At 57.2% G+C, this 26196-nt stretch overlaps 10 protein-coding genes across 10 annotated transcripts; 5 read left to right on the top strand and 5 right to left on the bottom strand.

Moving 5' to 3' along the window:
* Positions 1-102: 102 nt before the first annotated feature.
* Positions 103-3333, bottom strand: KRP23_7548 (Nuclear pore complex protein Nup107; the record flags this gene model as incomplete). The annotated part of the gene is made up of 1 exon (XM_067892879.1): positions 103-3333. One exon carries the CDS (start codon positions 3331-3333, stop codon positions 103-105), a length of 3231 nt encoding a protein of 1076 aa, XP_067744716.1.
* A 194-nt stretch (positions 3334-3527) lies between these two features.
* On the top strand, positions 3528-5966 carry KRP23_7547 (Arginine--tRNA ligase, chloroplastic/mitochondrial; the record flags this gene model as incomplete). Its single annotated transcript, XM_067892878.1, has 1 exon — positions 3528-5966. The coding sequence occupies one exon, from the start codon at positions 3528-3530 to the stop codon at positions 5964-5966; it is 2439 nt and encodes an 812-aa protein (XP_067744715.1).
* Positions 5967-6161: 195 nt separating this feature from the next.
* On the bottom strand, positions 6162-6698 carry KRP23_7546 (Protein NLP9; the record flags this gene model as incomplete). Its single annotated transcript, XM_067892877.1, has 1 exon — positions 6162-6698. The coding sequence occupies one exon, from the start codon at positions 6696-6698 to the stop codon at positions 6162-6164; it is 537 nt and encodes a 178-aa protein (XP_067744714.1).
* A 4899-nt stretch (positions 6699-11597) lies between these two features.
* Positions 11598-13417, bottom strand: KRP23_7545 (uncharacterized protein; the record flags this gene model as incomplete). The annotated part of the gene is made up of 7 exons (XM_067892876.1): positions 11598-11669; positions 11748-11872; positions 12355-12542; positions 12611-12684; positions 12765-12874; positions 12969-13188; positions 13274-13417. 7 exons carry the CDS (start codon positions 13415-13417, stop codon positions 11598-11600), a joined length of 933 nt encoding a protein of 310 aa, XP_067744713.1.
* A 276-nt stretch (positions 13418-13693) lies between these two features.
* KRP23_7544 (Ribosome biogenesis protein NOP53) lies at positions 13694-15037 on the bottom strand (the record flags this gene model as incomplete). The annotated part of the gene is made up of 4 exons (XM_067892874.1): positions 13694-13880; positions 13960-14088; positions 14161-14282; positions 14354-15037. 4 exons carry the CDS (start codon positions 15035-15037, stop codon positions 13694-13696), a joined length of 1122 nt encoding a protein of 373 aa, XP_067744712.1.
* A 194-nt stretch (positions 15038-15231) lies between these two features.
* KRP23_7543 (uncharacterized protein) lies at positions 15232-16668 on the top strand (the record flags this gene model as incomplete). The annotated part of the gene is made up of 3 exons (XM_067892873.1): positions 15232-16177; positions 16257-16441; positions 16513-16668. 3 exons carry the CDS (start codon positions 15232-15234, stop codon positions 16666-16668), a joined length of 1287 nt encoding a protein of 428 aa, XP_067744711.1.
* A 135-nt stretch (positions 16669-16803) lies between these two features.
* On the top strand, positions 16804-18828 carry KRP23_7542 (DNA-damage-repair/toleration protein, chloroplastic; the record flags this gene model as incomplete). Its single annotated transcript, XM_067892872.1, has 7 exons — positions 16804-16906; positions 17015-17094; positions 17165-17566; positions 17637-17761; positions 17839-18367; positions 18484-18661; positions 18728-18828. The coding sequence occupies 7 exons, from the start codon at positions 16804-16806 to the stop codon at positions 18826-18828; spliced, it is 1518 nt and encodes a 505-aa protein (XP_067744710.1).
* Positions 18829-19780: 952 nt separating this feature from the next.
* Positions 19781-22132, bottom strand: KRP23_7541 (putative cation exchanger C3A12.06c; the record flags this gene model as incomplete). The annotated part of the gene is made up of 3 exons (XM_067892871.1): positions 19781-20140; positions 20211-21589; positions 21652-22132. The coding sequence occupies 3 exons, from the start codon at positions 22130-22132 to the stop codon at positions 19781-19783; spliced, it is 2220 nt and encodes a 739-aa protein (XP_067744709.1).
* A 663-nt stretch (positions 22133-22795) lies between these two features.
* On the top strand, positions 22796-24055 carry KRP23_7540 (1-acylglycerol-3-phosphate O-acyltransferase Pnpla3; the record flags this gene model as incomplete). Its single annotated transcript, XM_067892870.1, has 1 exon — positions 22796-24055. One exon carries the CDS (start codon positions 22796-22798, stop codon positions 24053-24055), a length of 1260 nt encoding a protein of 419 aa, XP_067744708.1.
* Positions 24056-24550: 495 nt separating this feature from the next.
* Positions 24551-25819, top strand: KRP23_7539 (1-acylglycerol-3-phosphate O-acyltransferase Pnpla3; the record flags this gene model as incomplete). The annotated part of the gene is made up of 1 exon (XM_067892869.1): positions 24551-25819. The coding sequence occupies one exon, from the start codon at positions 24551-24553 to the stop codon at positions 25817-25819; it is 1269 nt and encodes a 422-aa protein (XP_067744707.1).
* Positions 25820-26196: the final 377 nt, after the last annotated feature.

Genomic DNA, 26196 nt, shown 5'->3' with positions numbered 1-26196 from the left:
ATCGATAAAAAACAACACAGCCAACAAAACCACGAGATAGAGTCTGCTTCCTCACTGTCGATTTCATCTCTCTAATTGTCACAGGTAGTTGCTTGTTCGCGCTTATTCTTGATCGGAGTCGGGAGAAATCGTCGGGGTTGGCATACTTTCAACGAACGCCAGCGAAACAGCACTCTCACGGAAACCATGCAGCAGGTCTCGGCATTGGTCCTGGTCCAGCGCGTTATACACTGCGTAGTGCTCGTCGGCCACGACATCGGCGACCTCAATTGACTTCTCGAGAAGCGGTCGTGCCAGCTCGGCCTTGGCGTCCTCCGGGTAATGGTTCAGACGCATAATTGTCTTGGCCGACTCAAGCTGAATGAAGTGCAAATTGAAGACCAGCGACGGCAAGCAACGCTCCCGTATGGCCGCGTCCTCTGTTGCATCGTTGGAGCAACCCATGAGCCACCCGTTCTCAAAGTGCAGGACCTCCAGCGTGGCTGCAGTTGACCGCGACACGTGGAACATCAGATCTGCCAGGTAGTCCTTCTCCTCACTATACAGCGACAGCGCCTCGGCGCCAGGGTTGTTGATGCAGTTTCTCCACAGATCGTACTGTGCGCACGCCTGAATGTATGCGCGCCAACAGAGGTACTCGCGCATGGCCTGCTCAATTTCGTCGTCGTCGCGCAGCAATTGCGCGGCACGATGCATGTCAAGCACGCCGATGGAGTCTTCTGGCAAGTTTTCTTCGACCAGCTCCTTTACAGCAGCGAACTTCCCCTCCAGAAGAAATTGTCGAGTGAGCAAGTTAGAACGAACCAACGCCTCCGCTCTGTGCTCGGGGTGAAAGCACAAGAACTCGATTGCCCGGATCCGCCTCCTGTCAATCTCTGAAGTGGGTACGTCTGATGGCACCGGCTGGCCCTTCTTCTGTTGCTCTCCTAGCGCTACCGACCGGTACTCTTCGCACAGACGCTCGACCACAGACTGTAGCACCGCTGACAGTACATCCATTCCAGCGTATTCCAGGATTCGCTTAATGCACAACTCGCGTTCCAAGCTGTCATCAACCGTAGAAAGCATTTGCACGTAGATCTCGATCGCGCCTGCTACAGGTAGTCGAGACGCGTAAATCGGCACGAACTGCAACTGGCGGTGTTGCACCAAGTGACGAATATACAGCTTCAAAATCATGTGGCCCGCCTGCTCGTCAAAATGCTCGCCAGTGAAGCCAGCGAACATTATGAAGTGAGCGGCAAAGCGCAAAAACAGCGAGGAAGTGCCGTCTGACTGAACAGCAGAGTCCAGCTTGAGATCCCAATTGTATGAATCGTCCTCCGGGTTGAATAGTAGCGTGTCCAAAATGCGAGACACGATGTAATCAAACTTGGCAGTCACCAACTTGGCTTGGATCTGACGGTGAGGCTGGTTGGCCTGGATGCGGACATGCTCGCTTTGGCTTCCGCGCAGCTCATCGAACAACGTGTCCAGGTCCACCTGGTAGCGCTTTAAGTACTTCGTCTTGTCCAACAAAGTCGAGTAATGACGTAAATAGTGAGCGTTGTTGCCGACAATCAACCGCGATGACTGAACCTTCACCTTGAGCAGCTTGAACAATATTTCGTCGAGCTGCTGCTCCGTAATACCTTGCAGATAGGCCCAGCAGTGGTCCTCCCAGCTCTCACACAACGAGCTCTTGGTAATGACCTGGATGTTACCACTCAAGGCCGCATAAATAAGCTCTTCATACTTCTTCGCAAGCAAGCTGCTGCTCTTCGACAGCTTTCCATCAACAGCTTGCTCCGACAACCGCCAGCACATTGATTTCCAAAGCGCACGGAACGGGTTTCCCCATCGCTCCAGTGACAAATCCTCACGCTCGTTGCTCTCGCTTGCACCGACGGGGTTGCCTCCCGAGAGACTTGCAGCTCTCCACGACTGACCTAAACGAATGCACAGATCAATTGCGTCGTCCATGCGTCCAGCACGGACATACAACCACACCGCCTTCATGAGTTCGGCCTCATCCTCCGTGTCATCGGGCAGGATGTGGTCGTCGCCGTCGCGCAGCACCGCATCAGGGTCCATATGGACATCATCGTCTACTGGGAACCCCTGTTTGCGCATCATCCTGAGGGTGCGCGATCCACCGGCACCGCGCTTGTCACTGATACTGATAGTGTCCTCCAGCGCCATGCTCTCCAGCCAGGCCTTGACCGCCCGTTGAATTTTGTACGTCTCGTTGCGCGTTTCCAGCAGACGCACCGCGTCGTCCTCCAGCATCTCGAACCGGAGCTCCTCCGTCTCCGCGCCCAGCATCATCAAACTGTCCTCGCCGTCCGCCATGTCCTTACTAGTGTGGCACACCTGGCGCAGCTCAAACAACAGCCGCCACGTGTTGCGCTCGTCGCGCAGCTCCTGAACGTCATCTTGTAGCCGCTTCTGCGTCGTCGTGGAGACGCCGCGTGCCTTGTTGGTGCCTGCGAGCGTGGCCTCCATCTTCTCCAGCCGCGTCTGGAGCACGTCAATGTACCCGCTCAGCAGCTTCTCGCAGTACAGATCTGAGTCCTGCACGCGCTCCAAGTTGTCGTAAAAGTCTGCAGCCATCTCGGCGAACGACGCTTCTTCGGGTCGCACATGGCGCGAGTACAAGTCCCCAATGGCGGACGGCACCGCGGCGAGGGACAGCGACTGGTCAAATGTCGCGAGTTGGTTCATGACGGGATCATTGGCCAATTGGTCCACAGTCAGTGGCTGGTCCTGAGATTGATACACGGACGCAATGGACGAAATGGACAGTTTAGGGTCTGTACGGTGTTGCGTCCTGCGATCGCCAAAGAGGCCGCCTGCTCTGCCTAGGAAGCTACCCCCGGCCTGGACGATGTGGATGGCGCCCTCGAAGCCCATGCCGCAGTCCATGACGAGCCACGCGTCCTCCACCAGCTGTCCGCCGAACATGACCCTCGCGTCCCTCGTTGGAAGGCCCAAGTCCCTCGCGGCGTCTCGGCGTTCACACAGCGCGCGCTTGAGATCCCCAATGGTCGTGAAACGAGGGTCCACATCCACGAACTCTGTCGACTGGTCAGGGAACACGCCTTTGACGTGCAGCAGGCCTTGCCGCACGGACGCTCCAACCACGGGCTCCAGCAACCTCGTGTCTTCGTCGTCCCTCATCCCGTTTGCGGTGGCCCTTACCGAGGGACTGGAACGTCCCGAATCGGGCGTGAGCAGGGGCGCGTCGCCCAGAGACGCTAGAAGACTCAGCGACTGGTCTGCGCTGTCCATCAGACGCTGCACAGCCGCGCTGCGCCGCGCGCTATCGCCGCCGGAAGACGAACGTCCCGCCATCAGATTTATCGAGTGGCTTGGTCGAGGCAAGAGGGGACAATGAGGATCAATCATTTGAATACAACTCACTTAGTTGTAGTAAAGGGGATATACCACTGTATACGTTCACTAAGGTACGGTCTCATTTCTAATGGCCATCCATCATTAGGCCAATTGAGACCCGACCGCGACTCGACCTTCCCTCTCTTACCACGATGCAGCTCCTGATCGGCAAGAAGCCGGGCGACGAGGAGCTCAAGTGTTTCTTGGCGCTGTCGATCACTGGCACCACCTTTTCCGTGGGTGCCGCCGACAAAAAGTACGCGAGTTGCGGCCCGCAATTGGCTGTCGAGTCCGAGTCTGATCTGCTCTTCTCGGCCAACGCCGTGTGCCGCTACGTGGCCTCGGCTGCCGGTCAGCTGCAGAGCGAGGACTTGGCTGTGGATGAGTGGCTCGAGTGGGAGGCCAATGTGCTGGCCCCGTGGCTGCGCGTGGCCAAGGCGGCGAGCAGCAACAAGAGCGGCGAGCTGGCCGATCAGCTGACTGCGCTGCTGGAGGCCAAGGAAGAGGCGCGCGCCAAGAACAGCGGCGACCTGTTGTTTCTCTTCGGCTCGGATCTGTCGCTGGCCGACGTCGTGGCTGGCGTCACGCTGCGCGCGGCTCTAAAGCTTGTCAAGGAGCAGCAGGACGAGTCTCAGGTGCTTCAGACGTTCCGCAAGTACGTGACGCAGCTCTTCGCGCGCGCGGACGTGGTCCAGGGCGTGGCCAGCATGAAGAACGCCGGTAAAGCTGCTAAGAAGGGCGGCGCCCCCGCCGCGGCGGCTGCAACGGCGGCCAAAGATGTTGTGCGCTCTACGTTCAAGCTGGACGAGAAGCTCGCGCAGGGCCTGACGTACCACAACATTTTGGAGGTGGTCGAGTCCATCTTCGACGCTGCCATTAAGGCTGCGTACCCGGGTCTGGACGTCCCGCCGGTCGAGGTCACGCGAACCAACGTCAAGAACGCCAAGTTCGGCGATTACCAGTGCAACTCGGCCATGGCCATCTTCACGGCGCTCAAGGGCTCGCCTAACGCCGCCCGCTCGCCGCGGGACGTGGCCAACACGATCATTGCGGCCATGCCCGAGACGCCCGTGCTGGACCGTCTGAGCGTGGCGGGCGCGGGGTTCATTAACGCCTTCCTAACTAAGGCGTTCGTGGCCAAGCGCCTGCAGAACGTGCTGGTGAACGGCGTGCAGCCGGCTCCCCAGAAGAAGCAGACGGTTGTCGTCGACTTCTCTTCGCCCAACATCGCCAAGGACATGCACGTGGGCCACCTACGCTCCACGATCATTGGCGACACGATGAGCCGCATCCTGGAGTTCCAGAACTTCGACGTCAAGCGCATCAACCACGTTGGAGACTGGGGCACCCAGTTTGGCATGCTCATTTGCCACCTCACGGAGACGTATCCGACCTGGGAGACGGAGATGCCCAACGTGACAGACCTGACGCTGCTGTACAAGGCCGCTAAGGAGCGTTTCGACGTGGACGAGGAGTTCCACGAGCGCTCCAAGGCGCAGGTGGTGCTGCTCCAGTCTGGTGACGAGAAGTCCCGCAAGGTCTGGATGACGCTGTGTGACATCAGTCGCCGCGAGTTCCAGAAGGTGTACGACCGCCTCGGTGTGTCACTCAACGAAATGGGCGAGTCGTTCTACAACCCGATCATCCCGAGCGTGTTGGACCAGCTGCGTGCCAAGGGCCTTGTGGAGAAGAGCAACGGCGCTGAGGTGGTGTTCACGAAGGCATTCAAGCAGCCGTTCATGCTCGTGAAGAGCGACGGCTCGTACTTGTACGACACGACGGATATCGCTGCTCTGTGGTACCGCCTGCACGAGATGAAGGCGGACCGTATCATTTACTACACGGACTACACGCAGAAGGACCACTTCAACCTGCTGTTCGAGGTTGGTCGGATGTCGGGCATCTACGACCCGACCAAGCAGCGCGCGGACCACGTGGGCTTCGGAACGGTGAACGACGAGTCGGGCAAGCGCTTCAAGACGCGTTCCGGTGAGGTCGTGCGTCTGGTGGAGCTGCTAGACGAGGCCAAGGTGCGCATGAAGGCGCAGCTGCTGGAGCGTATCGAGGCGGGACAGACGTCGTTGCCCATTGAGGAGGTGGACGCTGCCGCTGAGAAGCTTGGCTACGGCGCCGTCAAGTACTTCGACCTGCGTCAGAGCCCCACGTCCAACTACATCTTCAGCTTCGACCGCATGCTGTCCACGAACGGAGACACGGCTGTGTACCTCACGTTTGCGTACGCGCGGCTGTCCTCGATTATCCGCAAGTCAGGCGTCGACATGGCTGCGCTCGTGGAGCAGCAGCAGAAGCAGGGCGACGTGCTCAAGCCGGAGCACCCGACGGAGCTGGCCCTGGTCATTGAGCTGCTGCAGCTGCAAGACGTGATCGTGTTCATCAACAAGGACCTGAACTCCAACCGGCTGTGCAGCTACCTGTACACGATCTCGGAGAAGGTGCAGACGTTCGCGACGGCCTGCCGCGTGCTGGGCAGCGAGGAGCAGAGCAGCCGTCTGCTGCTGTGCGACGCCACGCTCAAGGTCATGAAGACGTGCTTCTCGCTGCTGGGCATTGACCCGCTGGACCAGATCTAAGTCATCGGTGGCGGCGCTTACTATCAGTCGACCAGGCGAGAAAGTGTTGGTTGGGCTTTCAGGGAATGAATGAAGCTCAATATTTGATTAGGAAAAGTTCTAACTTGCAGGCATTTCGCAAACTTGCTCACGTGAAGGCTCTATCTAGTACTGTATGCAGGTAGTTGGACATGTAGACAAAAGTACATCGCAGCTCTATGCGGTGGTGTAGTGCGTGCCTGTTTCGGTCTCGAGCACTGTGCAGTCGGACAGGATGAAGCGCAGCGAGTACGCAGACAATCGCTGCTCGCTGGCAGACTCCACGTCTTCTTCCTCGTCCTCGTGCGTGGCTTCGTCGTCGGATGCCGCGGCCAGCACGGCCGGTTCCATTGGGTGGTCGCCCTTGTAACTCGGCGGCGGCAGCGTCGGCACGTCGGCGGGCGTGAGCTGCAGCTCGGACGGCACCTGTCCGCCGACGAGCTCCAGATACTCCTGCGTGAGCTGCTTGATCTTCTGCTGGATGCGGGCCTTCTGCTCGGCATCCGAGACGTGCGCCATGTACTTGCACAGGTGCTGGATCTTGATGAGCTTGGACGACACCTGGCGGTAGGGCCACCGCTGGATCTGCTTCCGGCGACACACGCGCTTCACGACGGCTTCGCAGCTGCCGAGTCGGCGGGCAGCTTCCCGCAGCGGCAGGTGATAGTACTTCTGCAGCTCGGACAGCTCAAAGTCGGCGCTAGTGCTGGTCATGGTGGTGGTGGTGGTTGCTAAGTCGAGGAGGATATGCCGGAGCGGTGCTGCTGCTGCTGTTGCTGTAGAGCTGATGTGTTTCGAAGCAACTTGCGAAATGAAGACACTTGATGGTGTGCAGCTTGCGAGCAGGTTGGGTGAAGCGTGTGCGTTGGAGCGCGGAGCGCCGCAGAAAGTGCGTCGGCATGAAGCGGAGTGTGAGGAGCGCGGCGCGTAGAGTACATGTGCCGATGACGAGAAATTGAAGTTCGGGCTCCGCTAAGCTTCGCGTGCCAATCGATGGAGATCAGCAGTTGCTGGATGGATTCTGGAGCGGTGCGGGGCGACACGTTGTGATTTCGCTGCCTGATCGACGCTCTGGTTGCAGCCCCACGCCGTCCATCGGTGATCAACAGACAGACAACCGAGACAAGCGGGTCGTGTGTGGGCTTGTCGTTGCTGTTCAACTGATCGTGGCGCACGCATTCGATTCCGGCGGCGCCACCGCCTATCTGAGTTAGCTAGCTACATTGATGTATCAATACATGTATTGCTCCATGCACACGACGCTGCTCGCCGCTCGCGACTTGCACAGCAGCTCTGCAAAATCCATCGGCTAGCGACCGCATCGCCGTCAGCAGAGCGACGCGGACGCAGTGATTGTTGACACGACGCGAGCGTTGTGCGGTCGTTTATCGGGAACGACGCAGCCTTCAATGGTACTGTACAGTATTGGAGGAACACGAACGCCGATCCAGCTGAGAGAGACAAGACACCAGCATGTGGACATCAAGTCGCGTGCAAGCGGCTTGCCACGCCGCGAGCCGGCGTACATGTACATGCAGCACATTACGTGCACAGCATGAACCGAGTGAGCGAGCGCATGCATCCATTGTCTTCCCGCGCAAGGGCCCAGGTTATTATCCGGGGACACCCTCTAGCGGAGACTGTGCATGTATGACAGGAGGACGGTCTCCATGCGACAGGCGCCGACCGTTTCGAGCGCCTTATTTCAAAGATCCTCTTGCTTCAGAGAGCTGGTTCAGTGCCGGACCGTCTTTCTAGTCTGTGTGGCGCCAATTTTGCAGAACGGGCCTCGGCGGAGCGACCGGAGCTCGCGGCTCCACCGAGCTCCTGCTCCGACCCAACGGAGCACCCTCTTTAATGTCGCTGGAAGATCGGCGATCGACGCGCGCGATTGGGCGCCAGCGTGTTGCTCAATCGCGTACACAGCCAAGCGTGCGCGGCGCCGCAGCCCCAGCCACAGATCCCCAGGACAGCTGTGCCGGTGCCGTGTAGGTTCGCGAGAGCTCTCCACGATCGGCGCTCGCGTGACCGGAGCCGCTCACGGCGCTGTACGCCGTACAGTATTAGTAGACATGCTCGTCACGAGCGCGCGGCACGAGCCTCGTGCTGCACGCGCATGACGCAAAAGCAGCTATAATACGCACGTGTGCGTTGTCGTTGTCGATGAACTCCCTCAATATCCGTTGCTGCTGCCATCGCCAGTTCCGCTCGAAGCTCGAATAGCGAGCAGGTAACCCCGCTGTGAAAGGACCTCGTCGCTTGCAGCACGTGAACTTGACACAAGTGCAATGTTGTGACGCTCGCCTTCCCTGCGCTGGCCACAGCAAGCCCAGCTGCCTGGATCGCCTCGCAGCCACCACCACAACTCGCACCAGGTGCCGCCAGGGCTATCCTCTTGGCTACATGCGTACGTTACGAGCAGGCGACTACCAAAAGAAAGCCAAGCGCTCCAGTGCTTCAACGCCGCGCTGTTGGGTGGCCGAGGGCGACGTTGAATGGCGATTTCGATGGCGAACCAGCAACGGATTGCTCGAATCCAGCAGCACGCTGCAGCGGATCGACTCGTCGAGCTGGAGCAAAAATTCGGTGCTCATCTTGCGGAACGGTGGCGTGCGGCGCTCCGGCGTGGCTCGGAGAGCTTGGCCGGAAAGGCTGCGTGTTCTCGGCGAGCACCTGGCTGGCACGTACGTGAGCGCTGTTTAGCCATGGACTTGCTTGCCAAGCCGTCGCCAACGACGCTGCGACCTGTATTGAGATCCGCGCTGCGACTCGCCGAAATAAAAAGGGCTAGCGGACAACCTGTGCCAGGAAGCGTGCCCGGAGATGTGGCAGGCAGGGCGGGGCATACACGGAGCTACATGTATCTCAAGGCCGTCGAAGGTCCGTGGAGCGCTGCGCTTGTTTCCCGGTGCGACTCAGCCCCGTGAGACGTGAAGATGCTTTGCGTCTCGACACCTCGTGTCGTGGGGTCGACAACGCGACAACAGTTGTTGAACTGAATAAGATCGCGGAACGGGGTGACGCTCCTCGGTGACGCACCTTGTTAGCGCATCTCTCGGTAGTTGCACTCGCATTGATGAACCCGATCGCAGGGCTCCGTTGAGAGTCACTCGAATGTCGACAGCTTCGGCAAAGGCTCGGCGGCGGCGGCGGCATCGACCGCTCGCTCCCTCGCCTCGGGCGTCGCGCCAGCGCCACGCGAAGCCATCAGCTGGGATACCGGGCGTATCTCGGTGGCAAATCCTGGGTGCGTTGGCTGCCTCCTCGACGGTTCCTCCTCCTTCTCTACGGATCATGTTCTCGCCGTCTGCGTGAGGGGGCTTCTGTTTGCCCGCGCAGTGACACTTTCAAGTTTCGAGGATTGAGTGGCAGTGCATGTAGGCACTGCTGGGCGACGCGAATGCCACACACCTTTGCTTTGTTCGCGATTCGCATGCTGCTGTGAAACGTTCTTCAAGTGGGCATTGCCTGCGATACTGTGTATTGCTCGGGGTCCTTGCCGTGGCAGTACCACGCGGCGGCAACCTGGCCTGGAATACGAGGCGGCCTGCACTTTGCCGCAAGGTTCAAGCTCGAAGAGGACTGCTGATAAATGTTAGCACGTGCCAGAAGATCGGGAAATTCGCGGGAATGGCACCCGGGAAGCTCGCACCCGGTCATCGCGACCGTGACGGTCACGGCGTGACCTGATGCTGGTTAAGCAGAAAGATCGCTTTTTAGTCACAGATAAAAAGTTCAATATTATACGGATGCAGGTGCTCTCGTGCTAATGTTCCAACGGGATACATTCCCGTTCGGGTCAGACTTGGCGATAAGACAGTGCTGCCGTATTCGTTCGCGTCTCTGCCAGCTACCACTCAATCCTCGAAACTTGAAAGTGTCACTGCGCGGGCAAACAGAAGCCCCCTCACGCAGACGGCGAGAACATGATCCGTAGAGAAGGAGGAGGAACCGTCGAGGAGGCAGCCAACGCACCCAGGATTTGCCACCGAGATACGCCCGGTATCCCAGCTGATGGCTTCGCGTGGCGCTGGCGCGACGCCCGAGGCGAGGGAGCGAGCGGTCGATGCCGCCGCCGCCGCCGAGCCTTTGCCGAAGCTGTCGACTTTCGAGTGACTCTCAACGGAGCCCTGCGATCGGGTTCATCAATGCGAGTGCAACTACCGAGAGATGCGCTAACAAGGTGCGTCACCGAGGAGCGTCACCCCGTTCCGCGATCTTATTCAGTTCAACAACTGTTGTCGCGTTGTCGACCCCACGACACGAGGTGTCGAGACGCAAAGCATCTTCACGTCTCACGGGGCTGAGTCGCACCGGGAAACAAGCGCAGCGCTCCACGGACCTTCGACGGCCTTGAGATACATGTAGCTCCGTGTATGCCCCGCCCTGCCTGCCACATCTCCGGGCACGCTTCCTGGCACAGGTTGTCCGCTAGCCCTTTTTATTTCGGCGAGTCGCAGCGCGGATCTCAATACAGGTCGCAGCGTCGTTGGCGACGGCTTGGCAAGCAAGTCCATGGCTAAACAGCGCTCACGTACGTGCCAGCCAGGTGCTCGCCGAGAACACGCAGCCTTTCCGGCCAAGCTCTCCGAGCCACGCCGGAGCGCCGCACGCCACCGTTCCGCAAGATGAGCACCGAATTTTTGCTCCAGCTCGACGAGTCGATCCGCTGCAGCGCGCTGCTGGATTCGAGCAATCCGTTGCTGGTTCGCCATCGAAATCGCCATTCAACGTCGCCCTCGGCCACCCAACAGCGCGGCGTTGAAGCACTGGAGCGCTTGGCTTTCTTTTGGTAGTCGCCTGCTCGTAACGTACGCATGTAGCCAAGAGGATAGCCCTGGCGGCACCTGGTGCGAGTTGTGGTGGTGGCTGCGAGGCGATCCAGGCAGCTGGGCTTGCTGTGGCCAGCGCAGGGAAGGCGAGCGTCACAACATTGCACTAGCGTCAAGTTCACGTGCTGCAAGCGACGAGGTCCTTTCACAGCGGAGTTACCTGCTCGCTATTCGAGCTTCGAGCGGAGCTGGCGATGGCAGCAGCAACGGATATTGAGGGAGTTCATCGACAACGACAACGCACACGTGCGTATTATAGCTGCTTTTGCGTCATGCGCGTGCAGCACGAGGCTCGTGCCGCGCGCTCGTGACGAGCATGTCTACTAATACTGTACGGCGTACAGCGCCGTGGGCGGCTCCGGTCACGCGAGCGCCGATCGTGGAGAGCTCTCGCGAACCTACACGGCACCGGCACAGCTGTCCTGGGGATCTGTGGCTGGGGCTGCGGCGCCGCGCACGCTTGGCTGTGTACGCGATTGAGCAACACGCTGGCGCCCAATCGCGCGCGTCGATTTACCTTGGGCTCTTGCACGGGAAGTTACACAGATAATGGACCATGTTTGCCTGACAGGATATGGTTTGTTTTCTGTTGTTAAAGGGGCTCATAGCTGCTGGGGTCCTTGTGTACACATTTTTCGTACTACGCGTGTCTGTTGAATTCCGGTGGTGTGGTCTTTACTGTTGAAGTTGAAGTAGATGAGTCATCAGGTCATTACATAAAAACGGGTGGGCAACAAGTTGCCTTTGCCATCCTAAATTTTGAGCTATGCATTGCAGGCGCTTATTCACCCTCTACTAACAGCAGTTCTTGGAGGTTGAACCTGGTGACAAAATCTGACGTGGCTTCCCGTTCCTGAGGGAAAAATTATCGTTAGTGTTATCATCAACGAGAATATTTGGTAATACTGATATTCGTTGCCTGCCTGCTTACCTTGCATTTAAACGTAGCTTGGAAGAACCGTCGTGCAAACAGAAGCACGAACTCGCACAGGAAGACCGTGTCGGTGCCGTACTGGGATCCGTAAAAGTACACCTGCAGTACACTGTCCTTCTGCTCTGCAGCCACAATGCGAAAACCATTAGCACAAAGGTGTCGCTCTACATCGGCTCGAGTTGGTTGATTTGAAAACGTGCACGAGAACGCCCCCCTGTTATATCGAAAGCAATCCGGCAAGTTAGTCCTCAACAACTTGAAGCTGTCGGCAAAGATCTGGGGGGAAAAGCGTACGTAGTCTCTGTTTGCTTCCACTGCTGCCAGAAGTCCGGTGCTGGCATATTAGCCTCCGGATCCAACAAGAATACAGGTGAGGCAAACGGGATTTGGTGCAGCGAGACTTGGTGCTCCACCGGTGGTGGCATTTCAACGACAGTGTGCGTTCCAGTGGCTGAGATTCGAGGCGAAGCAGAGCGTGACCCAGACTGTCGTTGGACTGAGCGTGAGGTTGGAGCATCACTATCTCCTTCCATGGCTAGTTGCAACTGAGACATCGTAGCGTTTCCCTCGGCATTGAAAAAGCCAAGGTGGTTCCTGTTTGAACCTGCTTTGACGTTATCATCTCGGCGTAGTTTTCGCTGGGACGCAGTCCTGTTTGGCTCTCGCGGAGACGTATTCACAGGCCGAACAGCGGCAGCATGGCTGTCCACGGCACCGTCTGTGTCGCTGTCATCGCTGTCACTGTCGTCATTTTGCTTTCTATCTCGACGAATATCGGAGAGGAACTCCGCTCTACCAGCATCAGCAATGAATCTACGTCAGAACGCAAAATGGTAAAGATTTAACAAAGTGAGTCGTACCCGAAGAACTCATCTGCCTGGGAGCCCTTGCGGTGGATTGTGCGCAGTAGCCAAGGGGAGACCACGAGATGCACCTTGAGTGGAGCACGCAGTGGCGAGAGACATCAGACCCACCAAGATACAGCGATTTAGGCTGGTTTGACAGTAGACGTACGGTGACCATGGCGAGTGTCGTGAGGTAGATCAGGTTCGGACTGGACGACGCGATGTACTGCACCTCCACAAGCCCAAACGCTGATACCGTCGCAATTCCCAGCCAAAGTGCTGCATATGCCAGCGATGTACATTTAGAAGTGAGATCAGCGCGTTCAGCAGGCACTCGGTTGAACCCTTTAAACAAGTTGACTATAATACCGACCTGTTGCCCACGACCCCACTCCGAGGATGAAAAAGGTCCGCACGTGCAAAATCAAGCGGTTGCCGTCTTGCTGCAGTTTGCGCCACTTGCCGTCGATGTAGAATCCGTGGAAGCTGAAAACTAGGGATGCTGCCGCGTAGATGAAGTACAAGTTGGCCAGGGCCACGTGGCCTGTTTCTCGGTGAAACTTGAGGATGTGTGAGAAGTAGCCTCGAATGACCTGGATAGGGCGCAACAAGCACAGCAGCAGCCCTTTGTTAGAGTATTCACCATGCGTACAGCATTCTATCGAGGTGTGAACTTACACCGCCGAGGATGAAGGCTACTACCGATAAAAGACCAATGATCACTCCGAGGATAACCAGACGGCGCCGAATTTTCTTGAGAATGGAGCGCTTGGTGCGTTCGTATTCCTCTCGACGAATTTCCACCACCTGGGCACCCCGCATGTCGTGCCGGAAGCTCTGCAGCATCAAGTCGGCATTGTCAAAACGACTTCAGCTTCAAACCCTACAGCAACGTACACTTGGCCGCATCACGGAGCCTGTCCCCATCCTTTACAACCAAGAAGCAAAGTGACAGATAGCAGCTACATGTAGCTGATCAACTATTTTTATAGCATGTACGGAGAAGAGAAAAATGCTGTTTGGTGTCTATCTACAGGCCTGGAGCCCGTGCGACTTTTTGGTTGAAGGAGCTAAACGGTTCATTGGCGTGATCGTCACTTATTTCTTGGCCTCGATGATCCGCACCTTGGCCTTGCGGGTCTTCTTCGGGCCGCCAATCTGGATCTTGTTGCGCTTGTGCAGACTGTCGAAGCGATCCAGCAGCGGGTTGCCCTTGGGCTTGAGCGTCCGCATGTTGCCTGTGAGCTCCTCGGAGAATGAGACCGGCGTGTCACGGTCCAGCTTGCTGCAGTGTCAAAAGCAACAAAATACCGTCAGTCGCAACGTCTCAAGATGCATCGGAGATCGCTACACAAAGCACTCACGTGTACTTTCCGGCCACACGGACCAGCGGCTCCTCCTGCAGCTTCTGTTCCAGCTGCAGCTTCTTCAGCTCCATCTTCTTGGCCGACTGCTTCTCGCTCTTCACGATGTCTTGGAGAATATGCTGGGAACTGTAGCATCCAGAAGCACATACACAGGTTAGTATTCCATCGAACAGTCTCTTGAGGGAATGGCGAACGTACGCGTTAATCTGCTTGATGATCGACTTCTCGCCACGACGTGTCTGGTGCTCCAGCTCCATCATCTTATGCCGCGTACGCTTGTTGCGCTGAGCGCGCGTCACCTTCTCCGGCAGCTTGCGGGTCTGCAATTCAACAAGAAGACAATAAAGTTAGCACCACACAGGTCATCAAATGCAAACCATCGTCGCCGCACCTTCGTGGAAGTGCCGTCCTCGTCCTCCGAGTCACTGGACCCCTCCTCCGAGTCCGACGAGTCCTGCTTAATGTACTGCAGCGTGTCCTCCGACATGCCTTCGGCCACGGGCTCTGACAGCTTGGACCTCTTGTCACGACGCTCTAGCTCCTTGGCCACGGCCTCGGCCATGACGTCCTGGTGGGTCTCGAAGTCCGGGTGGTACGACTGACCTGCAGCCGCCACCTCCACCGTGGGCACGTTGTGCTTGGTGGAGGCCACGAGTTTGCGACGTTTGATCTTCTTGGCCATCACGGGGGCCACGTACTCGTCCAGCTGCTTGTTCTGCTCGTCTTCCTTGACGTCTCCGTCCTGGCCCCAGAGTTTCTGCACCTTCTTGTCCTTCTTGGGCTGCTGCGGCTGTGGCTGCTGTTGCTGCAGTTTCTTCACGGCCAACACCTCGCCCTTGTTGAGCTTGGCGACGTCGAACTTGCGCGCACTGGCCAGCAGCGGGTCCTTCTGTAGCTTCTCGAGCTTCTGCCTCTTGGAGAGTGGCGCGTCTCCGCCCTTGCTGTCCACCTGGAAGAGCTGCTCGGCCTGCACATGTTTGAGCTTCTTGTCCTGCGCGTCCTGCCGGATGCTCTCCTCCACCTGTGCGCCCACTTGCTGGACGCGCTGCTGGCGACGACGCTTGTTGCTGCCCATGATGCCCAATGTGTCAATGCACACCCCTTCACAGCCAGCCAACCAACGGGACGGTGGCAATCATAGTATTATTGCACCACATAACCAATCACAACGTCCACAGCATCTCCCGCCACTAATCGCTGCAAATTCTTATTTTCAACCAATCACACGTCCATTACATCATCTGAGTTCCATTCCTCAACAAAGAGAGCATGGTGCTGTCGCCCCGGTTCGAGGAGAGTCGCGATGACCTGGCGCTGGTGCGACACGGCAGCGGCAAGTTCTCGCCCAATGACCTGGCGCAGCGCAGCTTCACGACCGAGGACCTGCCGTCCGCCAAATCGCTGGTAAGCGCCCCGCCGCTCGAGACCAAGAAGCGCTCGGGCTCGGACATCTTCGAGAGCAGCCGATTGGCCATCATCAAGGGCTTCCAGGGCGTGGGTCTCGACCGCGTCGTGGACAAGATGCAGCAGGCCTTCACGCCCGACGACTCGGAGCGCGTGCTGCGCGCCGAGTGGCTCGTGGTGGAGACGGAGGAGCAGCAGCTACAGCAGCTGCAGGACGCGGTGCACTCGCTGCAGCAGGCCTTCAAGTTCAGCAACAGGTTGCGCACGCTCGTCAAGCTGGCCAACAGCACGCTGGCCAAGTGCGGCGAGCTCGTGGAGCGCAGCCAGACGCACCTGGAGCAGACCAACCTCATGTTCTCCCAGTGCGTCAACGAGATCACGACGCTCACCGACTACCTGAGCAAGCTGAGGGAGGCTGTCATCCCGCCGCTGCAGGCCAAGGACAACAATGGGGAGAAGAAGAACGCGAGACGCGCCGAGTGGGCGCTGGCCCGCATGGCCCAGAGCGCGCAGTCCATGGTCGCCGAAATGAGGGACAGCTTGGACGAGCTGGACGACTTGACCACAGAGTGCACCAAGCTCATGGTGCAGTCCATCACGCTCCTGCATATGAGAGGACGCTCGGCGGATTTTAGCGGCACGGGCGTGGCAGCGGGCGCAGCCGGTGTCGTGGCTGGAGCCGTCGTGGGTGTTGCGGGGGTCGTGGCCGCCCCCGCGACGAGTGGACTGAGTATCCCTATTTCGCTCGCCGGCAAGAGTTTGTTCCTGTCGGGTATTGCGGCGTTGACGCCGTCCAGTATCATGCTCAGCCGTACGTTGCTGACAGATTGTGCTGACAGATTGTGTGTGTCTAGGTGGGGAGAAAGCTAACTTTTGATGATTATGTGCAGGTCAAAGCCAGCAGCTCAATGGATTGTCGTCGCTGGTGGTGAACCTGAAATCGTGCCTGGAGATCATGAACCAGAAGCGGGAGGAGATGGCGATCGCATTCGCTGCGTGTGAGGGGCTCGACCTCGACATCAAGCAGGCCACAGACTTTTGCCAGGATGCCATCGAGCTCGAGACCTCCATTTACGTGAGTCCGCTCGCAGTTTTGGGTGTTTTTGCAGAGAAAACAGACTGACCTTGTTCTTTACAATGACACAGGAGAGCTCGTGGGGCTTCATCGAGGACATCAGCCTGAAGCTCATGACGCTCAACCAGTCGGTGGAACTTTTCCAGGCGTCGCCGAGCATCTGGCACTTTTGCAAGTCCGAAGACGCCATGTACCAGTATCTACTTGCCGAGGAGGAAGAAAACTGAGGTCAGACAAGCTTAGGACATACGTGGACACAAGCGTCCACCTCAATTCATTTTGTACATGTAGCCATTTTGCCTCTTAATTTCGTGTAAGTACGATTCATCCCATTTCCATACAAACGCTATTGCTGCTATCCCATGGATCTGTACGCCGACCTGCCGTTGGCCAAGGGTGCCAAGGCGTCTTCGGCGCTGGACGCGGACGGAAAACCCAAGACTGCTCTATCCTCTACCAACTCCGGTACATTTCGCGCGTCTTCCGTTCTCTGAGGCCACTCCAATACCCCTCTAAAAAGGCATCTAAGTCGTTCCTACACTTTTCTATTTCTTGTTTTTTCTCGGCATTTAGTATGGGCTAGCGCGCCATTGATGGTTCCCCAGGCGGCCAAGAACAAGAACAGCAATCGGCCGACGTCAATGACCATTAGCGTAAGGTTTGAGCAAGCAAAGTGCGAGAAAATAGGTATCTCACGCTTTTTTCGTGGCTTTTTGGGAGCAGAGCACGTCGATGCTGCCCAGTGCACTGGCCGCAGGCAGAGGCAAGAGCCCGACACTACCGGCCATCTCATTGGCCTTCAAGCCGGCGTCGGTGACGAGAAGAACGGCGGCGGCCACTCAAAAGAAGACAGAGGAGGAGAAGGTGCGGCCCATGGGCAGCGGACTGGGCTACGTTGCCGCGACGGAGGTGAAAGTGACGACGGTGCAGCAGCGGAAGAAAGAGGACGTGGCAGCTGGGGCCAATTCTGCTGGAGGCCACTTTTTCCAAGCCACTTATCGGGACGAGTACCATCCTGCTCGACCCAATAGCTACGAGGTGTACTGCAAGGAGAGGCTGGAGAAGAAGAAGCTGGACGAGGTGAAACGAGAGCTGAGTCGGCGACAGAGAGAGCAGGAGCGAGAGGTGTGGAAGCGGCGAGTTGGTTGAGTGGAGTTAGTGAAGTTGACTTAACGGTGGATTGTGATTGCTGCAGGGTAAATTGGAGCGTGAGAAGCTGGCCAAGGATCTGGCTGAAGGCAGAGCGCCAGCGATGAAGCTGCCAGCGCCTGCAGGACGCGGGCGAGGCATGACTATGCCGGCGTGGATGCGCAAGAAAATGTTCGTCTTTGTAATGCTCTTGAGGATTGAGGGGCTTTGCTGACAGAAGTACTCTCTTTTGAGGGTGGGGTTTTCAGTGAAGATAACGCTGCAGCAGCGCAGCCTGAGAGCGAACGTGATGTGGACCGAGAGCGTCGATCAATCAGTGTGGAGCTGAATGCAGCGCCTACAGATGGTCAATTTGAGGATGCCGCGGAGTCGCGAGGTGGGTTGGGGTTTTCAACCAGAGGTGCTGAGGTTTCTTCTTCATCATCAGCACTCCCCAGTGAATCTTCACGAACAGTAGGGGCTGAGCTGAACCCCCAGCGCCGTGGCGACCATCAGAATCGAGATAGGGCTTCATCGGGTCGTCAGCAAGCACACACCCCTGTGCTAGATGAATTTGGAAGAGAAATTCGACATGAGCCGAAGCGGACGCATGTGGATCAACGCAGTGACGATCATAAAGATCGTAGATCAAGCTCCAGTAACTACTGCGACCAGGATACCGGGCGAGACAAAGGTGCTGAAACCCACAGCTCCAGTGAAAAACGACGTCGGACAAGTGGCTGGGATAGGAGATCACCCGTCAAAGCTTCGCTGTCAACCCGAGTGGTGTTGCTAAAGGTATTATAAGGCGGATGTCGGACGAGCGGCTGGGATAGCAGATCGCCGATCAGGGCTTCGGTGATATCAGCGTAGCCGTATGCCTTGTTCATTCGCTAACCTTGCGTTGTTACTAGAATATGGTTGGACCGGGCGAAGTTGACGATGAACTGCAAGACGAAGTTAAAGGCGAGTGTGCTGAGACGTACGGCCCCGTCACAAAGTGCATGATCTACGAAGTGGCCGAAAGAGTCCCGCCCGAAGAAGCAGTCAGGATATTTGTCCAGTTCAGAAACGCAGGAGATGCTACGAAAGGTACGATGGTGGCGAATGATACTGCAATTCGGTGGCTTGTTTTAACTTGCGGAGTGGATGATGTAGCCTTGACAGGCTTAAACGGAAGATTTTTTGGAGGCCGCAAGGTCCAGGCGGTGTACTATGATGAGGGCAAATTCGAGCGGATGAACCTTACAAGCCAGTAGAGATGAAGAGTATGCGTTGTTGGCCATTGCGGTTGAAACGCGTCCGATGATCTCTCGGTGCCTGATCCGTCTGGACGTGTTGGACTACATGTAGACACGAACATGTAAGTGATTCACGAAAACATGTTTGTTGTTGACAAACAACGTGTTGTGTGGTACGGCATTTATCATTAAGTACTTGTAAAGTGCAGCTTGTCGGCGTAGTTGATTCCCGTCGACTCATGCACAAAAATAGGCGTGAAACTGTCCAGAAGAGTCGACGACGTTGTTGTAGGTGGCGACATGAGCAGTGCTCTTGATGGAGTCCGTAGCGATACCAGCAACGCTTGCGGTGTTCGAGTCGACCTGCAAGTGTCCTGAAGCCGAGGGTGAGACCCGACCAGCCCGGGCAAATCCTCCCAACTTCCAGTGCCAAGACGTTGAAGTGAATACAAAAATGGAGAATGAGGAGCTACAGCTGTGAATGGTTCGTGTTGGTGCTCTTGAGACGCTTGGGGTTGTCGACTAAGGCGAGACATCCTGCAGCGGACAGTTCAACTCAACGAACGTATCGGTTCACGATTTCTTAGGTTAAACCGCCATGAAGCGTCTAACTCCAGCAGCGTGTGCAACATCACTTCAGCGTGGACACGCGACGCGATTCATTCATGCCCACGTTGAAGTGATTGTAGCCATTTGCAGATCGTCGAGTTGCCTCCGTTGTTCGTCAGGATCATTTGCTACGCTGTGAAATGCTGATGATGCTACTGCCCAGCATGTTGATCCGTGGCTTTGTGGCGCTGAGTCGTATTGCTGTTGGTGGTAGTCAAGTGCTGATAGCTGCACAGTCCTTGCAGGAGCTCGGTTGGATTGTACAGGGCAAAGTTAATTCGATCCGGGTCGACATTCACACGAACTGGGATATGATTGTTACATCGATTACAAAATGAATGTCCGCATCTCGTGGCGCACACTACTCTTCCGGGTAGTGGAGAACAACCGCTATGGAGATAACGGCGAACGATGCGTACAGCGTCAGCAAAGTGTAGCAAAGGCGCGGGCGGTATTGAAACCCGTCCGAGGATGCTATCACAATGTTCAGCAGCAGACTCAGGAGAAGGTACCCAAAGCCCAAATACACAAGCGGCGACGGCTCGCCCATGGAGAGAGGCCCACGCGAAACGATGGCGATCGTAAGCGATAACCCGATTCCAATCAACATATTGAACATTGGCCCAGCAAAGCAGCCCGCGAACGCCATCGTTGGGAAGCCATCACGCGCAATCGCCATATTGGATACCAGGTCGCCGATAGAGTTGCCCCATGCCAAAACCTGCCGATCAAGTGCAACACACACGAGAATTAATCCTCTGTTGATGGTCACCACAGCACACAGTACTTACCGATACTCCCAGCACTGAGCTCGAAATACCAAAGAGTTTACCCAGCGTCTCCAAGACAGCGAGCACCTCGTTGGCGATGTTCATGATCCAAATGACAGACATCACGAAGGCCAAACAGATTAATGGTGCGAGCACCCAGCCTTCCGGTGGTACAAGCGGTGACGTGGTGAGCTCAATGATGGCACTGAACATTCCGCCAACCACGACGACGGTCATGAGGAAGACCGGATCTTCAATGCTGAAAGAAAATACCGAGACGCCGAACACGAGCATCGCGCAGGGCGGACACACCACCGTGAGGTTCTTATCCCAAGTATCCTCGTCCACGAGAGGAATCGTTAATCGCCGGACAAACACGGTGAGAACCTCAAACGGGTTCCAAACACACCGCTCTAAGGCCCAATACAGGCATCGTCCAGCTCGAACAACAGGTCGACTCCATCGCTTTGCTTGAACCTTGGCGCGATCAATGAAAGACACAGCCAAGATCTCCTCCAAGGCTAACCGCTCGTCTTCTGCGGCTTGCGCCTCTTTTCGTCTTGTCTCCTCCGTCTCGAAGTCCTCCTCCACTTCTACTTCTCCTGTTTCAGCAGAAGGGGAAAACTCCTCAATGTCGCTGAGTGCGTGATATCCACGTGTCCAGCGCCGCGCTGACGCCCCAAGCTGCGCGCTCGTTTCCAGTGACTCCCACGCGGTTTTACGCCTGCGTCTTTGACGCCTCATCCGGTGCAAAGACTCCTGCATTGATCCCACGCACATCGACGTAGGACGCTTGAGATGCACATCCGTGACTTCCAGCAACGACTGGCCTTCGTCTCGACCTGGTCCAAGCTCATCACTGATATGGGGCTTGGAGCGCGGGGTCGGCACGGAGCTCTTGCGGTACAGTATCCGATCCAGGAAGCGCGGAGACTGCTCGGACTGCTCTGAATCCGAGAAAATGTGGGATTGAGCGAACGTGTCGTACACTTGGAGGGTCTGGCTTTTCAAGTACGGACGGCGCTTCGACGTGGGCTGCTCCACTTGCTCCACATGGCCGGGGAACATCATCGGAGCAGCCGCGGGGCTCTTTTCACTCGCCGTCGATGACGACCAGTACTGCAGATCATCGTCGTCGTCCAGCGCCGCGTAGATCGAATCTCCCACGGGTACTTTCGACGGGATGCATCTCGCAAGATACTTGTCCGAGAACACAACCAACACGTAGACAAAGTAGATGCACAGGAAGCCCACAGCCTCAGGAAGCCCCACTTTGCCGTCGAAGAACACGAGCCCCAAGTACAGCACAGCGATAAAGTAGAAGACCACGTCACGCAGGAACGTGCGCGGGATGAGCTGCTCCTGTCCGTCGGACACCAGCCCCACGCAGGCGGTGATCACTACAAGCACCACCAACCTATTAGGAAAACTCAATCAAACCTCACTAGATGATTAAAAGTACCTGTCGTGACTAGTAGTCCACCGCCGAGGATGGCAGTGACGCCAATGGACGGCGTGGGGGTCGCGAACGCTGCAATATTTGAGAAAACGTCGGGCGAGCCATTGCCGAAGCTCAGGAAGGTGACGCCTGCTACATGTGGAGGGATCCGATACTTCTCGACGATGGCTTGCAGCACCGGGCAGAAGAACTCGTCAGCTGTGGAGCTCAGCAGGTACAGCAGCAGCACGAGACACAGCACAAGCGTGGCCTTCCCCAGCACCGGGGAGCTCTGCAGCAAAGGGGAGCAGTGCACCAAGTGGTCGTAGTCGATAAAGCTGTCCCCGGTGCTGGAAGGGCCCAAACAGTCGTAAGGCAGCGGGGGCGGAGCGTTGTCGTCTCCGTTCACAACGGGGTCCTCTCCGACAACTGGGACATTGGAAGCGAATGCCACAGACGCGAGCAGAAGCAGCACCAGCGTCAGCGGTCGCGACCACTTGAGCATGGCACTATAAGTGGCTTTGTGGGCCGTTGGGACGAGGAATTCAGAGGAATGCTCACTTCAGTTTGTGTGGAGGGAATCGACTAAGGGGTGAAGCCACCCACTGTGCTGATTCAGAGGCTCGACAGGATATCTCGCAGCGATTTGAGTCAGTGCAGGATCCAGCGAGAACAGATTTCTGGTAGCGACAGCCGTCTGAAAAGCAATTGCGGCGGCTAATGATAGTGTTTCGGTACTGCCCGGCAGTTTGCTTTAGTTCTGACCCGATGTCGTTATGCGCCTGCTGCAAAGTGTGGCATCTTGCAACTGGGATGGATTCTCCATCCGCGTGGTGGTGCTGCTGATGGATTCGCATGCGGTGCCGCCAAGCAACGGATCTGCCCGCCATATAATTTCGCTAGACAGCCACTCGCTCCATTTTTCTCAGTGGCACCGCAGACTGCATGCAGCGGAAACGGCGACATCGCTTTCTGGCGCTGGAGTGCAGGTTGAAGTGCTGGTCAGGCTAGTGGTGTGCTACACACCACCGACGCGCGCGCGTCGATCTCGCGCTTCGATTCGGATCGATACAACGCGACCACATTGACCCACCAAGAGGCACACGGTCTATTTCAGCAGCACAACTGGTTTCGCACCGGGTCTCTTGAGCCTCTTCTTCCTTGTGCAATGGCTCAGCGCTGTCATGCCGACCCCGACTTGTCCTTCTCGTTCGCGTGCGGCGGCTGGCTCAAGATGTACCTGTTCGGCGTGGCTAAGGCGCTGCAGGAGTTCGAACTGGAGAAGGACGCGCGTCTCATCGGCTGCTCGGCCGGCGCACTCACGGCCACGGGGCTGGCACTGCACTGCGACTTCGGCGCCATCCGCGACCACGTGCTCAGGAACATCATCCCCAAGGCACACGCGTCGCTGGCTGGGTACTTCCGCGTGCGGTCGTATTTGCGCGACACGCTAACGCGCCACGGCGGCCTGCACCTGTTCGAGGAGGTCAACGCATCGCAGCAGATCACGGTCGTCTACACGTCGCTGTCGTCGTTGAAATCGAGACGAGTGACGACGTTCGAGTCCGCCGAGCACTTGACGGAGACGCTGCTGGCGTCCTGCTGCGCGCCACCTATCGCCGGGCTGCCGTTCAAGCTCAACGGCGAGTGGGTCATGGACGGCGGCATGTTCGACTTCCAGCCAGTGTACGACGACAAAACGGTGACGGTGAGTCCGTTCTACTGCGTCGGGGCGGACATCAAGCCGTCCGTGTATGTGCCAATGTGGTGGGCGCTGATCCCGCCCGGAGTGAGGGACGTCGAGTGGCTATTTGACCTCGGGTACGAGGACGGGCTCAAGTGGATCGTCAAGAACGGACTCACGGGTGATAGGAAGAACGTGGTGATACCCAACAAGAGCACGAAATACGCAGGTGGATGGAACACGACGGTGGGGCGGGTGGTGGGCTACCGCGGATGCGAGAGCCACTTCTTGGACGCGCTGTTCGTGGGGCTCTTTGTGTGTCTCTGGCGACCCATGGCTTTCTTGTGCCTGTACTTGGAGCTGTACTTGCAAGCCATCGTGTCCGGCAGTAAGGCTGTGGTCTTTGGAGCCGCAGCCAAGCTGCTGATCTCGAACATTATTATGGCCTCGTTGGCGGTGGCCCTGGCGACACTGGGTCTGCAACATACTATGCTCATCCTGCTGGGTCTCACTACGTCAGGGTTCTTTCTCGGTGGCCTCGTGCTGCTGGTTGGTGGCTTGCAGCAAGCGGGTGCCGTGGCTTCTGCCGACTGGCAGCGCTGTCGTTCGTACATGCGTAGCATCACGAGTCTGTCGCTCTTCTTGCACTGCATGCCAGTCGTGGGCCCGTCCGTACAGATCAAGCGTCACGACTTTCTACTGGAGCACTCGCTGGTGTATCGTGTTGCGATGCATTTCGTGTAGGTGGCCGACCTCCTTAAGTATTTTGCCGCTATGCCTGGCAACCAAGCGGAGTGTATAACTACATGTAATAGAAGCTGCTGCGGTCTCCGATATTGAGATAGGAGTTGACTTCAAGTCGAAGAGCGGGAAGCGATGCAGTCCAGTCAATGAGTAACCGTTTCAAGCGGATGTTGCTGACGGTAGGCTCGTCGATTTTGCACCTCGCGATCTTGCACGACCTTTGGGGCGCTGCATAAAACGAGGATCATGACGTCACCTGGGGTAGCTGCGCTGCTGCCACCGATTAGCGGCACCACAGGGTATCGGATCGGATTAGCAGATGTGCCGTCGGTGGCGACAAGGTCATCGTGACGTCACTAATATCGCGCGGGATCATCATGGTCGACATGTCGACGAAAAGCAGCGGAGCTCCTCGACCTCGCCGCAGTGATCCTCAGATTTAGTTTCGCAATTCGTGGCACAGCCGGCTAGGCCGATCTCCTCGGACCAATTGTGATGAGTCGCCACGCCGCGCCCCAGGAGCAGTTCAAGGACATGTCCTTCTCGTTCGCCTGTGGGGGCTACCTCAAGATGTACCTGTTCGGCGTGGCTAAGGCGCTGCAGGAGTTCGAACTGGAGAAGGACGCGCGTCTCATCGGCTGCTCGGCCGGCGCGCTCACGGCCACGGGGCTGGCGCTGCACTGCGACTTTGACGCTATCCGCGACTACGTGCTGAACCACGTGATCCCTGGAGCGCACGAGTGGCCCGCCGGTTTTTTTCGGGCGCGAACATTTCTGCTAGACACGCTGAAGGCCGAGGGTAAACTGCACGAGTACAAGAAGCTCAACGCGTCGCAGCAGGTCACAGTCGTGTACACGTCGCTATCGGCTTTGAAGTCGCGGCGGCTGACGGCCTTCGAGTCGCAGCGGCACCTGACCGACAGCTTGATGGCCTCGTGCTGTGCCACGCCCATTGCCGGGATGCCCTTCCGGCTTGGAGGCGAGTGGGTCATGGACGGCGGCATCTTGGACTTTCAGCCGATTTACGACGACAAGACCGTGACAGTCAGTCCGTTCTACTGCACGGGCGCGGACATTAAGCCGTCGGTGTACGTGCCGATGTGGTGGGCGATGATTCCTCCGGGAGTGAGGGATGTCGAGTGGCTCTTTGATCTGGGATACGAAGACGGACTCAAATGGATCGTCAAGAACGGACTTACAGGCAAGCGCAAAAATGTGGTGATCCCCACCAAGAGCGCAGAGTACGTGGGCGAATGGAGCACGACGGTTGGCCGTGTGGTTGGGTACCGCGGCTTCGAGAGCCGAGTGCTGGACGCCCTCTTCGTCGGGTTGTTCGTGTGCCTCTGGCGACCGATGGCTTTCCTGTGTCTGTATCTGGAGCTGTACTTGCAAGCCGTTGTTTCCGGCAGTAAGGCTGTGGTCTTCGGAGCCGCGGCCAAGCTGCTGATCTCGAACATTATCATGGCTGCTTTTGCCGTGGTGCTCGCAACGCAAGGATTCCAGCACACGATGCTTTTCTTTTTGGGCCTTACTACGGCTGGATTCTTCCTTGGGGGCGTGGTCCTGCTTGTTGGCGGTATTCATGAAGCTGCGGCAGTCGCTTCTCAAGATTGGCAGCGCTGTCGCTCGTATATGCGCAGCATCACGAGTCTGTCGCTCTTCCTGCACTGTATGCCCGTGGTCGGTTCTTCAGTGCAGGTCAAGCGCCACGAGTTCTTGCTGCGGCACTCGCTGGTGTACCGCATCGCGATGTATTGCATGTAGCCGCCCACGCGGTTCTATTTTATTTGTCATACTGCATGGCACTAATGAACTCCATTAGACAAGGACGTGAAGAATATAGATCATACACGTATGTGCACTTTCAAGTGGTTCATGAGACTGGAGGTGTTTGCTTCGCTGCCGTGCAGGTTTACATCGGGTGATGGCTTCAATGTCGATTGCAGCGAGGAACCAAGCTACCCGGGAGCTGGAGGCAGACACGCGTAGCTTCCGCGAGAGCCTCGTATGGATAGTGAGGACTTTCACATCGCGATGTATGTCATGTAGACGACATGCGGACCCACATTATTCAGCCAAGAGTGCAATGCACAAGACTTGTTGCAACGGGATCCACGAAGCTACTTGCAATGGTAGAATTC

The sequence above is a fragment of the Phytophthora ramorum genome (assembly GCF_020800215.1).
Source record: "Phytophthora ramorum isolate Pr-102 chromosome Unknown Phyram_PR-102_s0006, whole genome shotgun sequence".
Taxonomy (NCBI): Eukaryota; Oomycota; class Peronosporomycetes; order Peronosporales; family Peronosporaceae; genus Phytophthora; species Phytophthora ramorum.
Note: the sequence above shows the minus strand (reverse complement) of the source record. Positions and strands in the feature narration are given on the sequence as shown.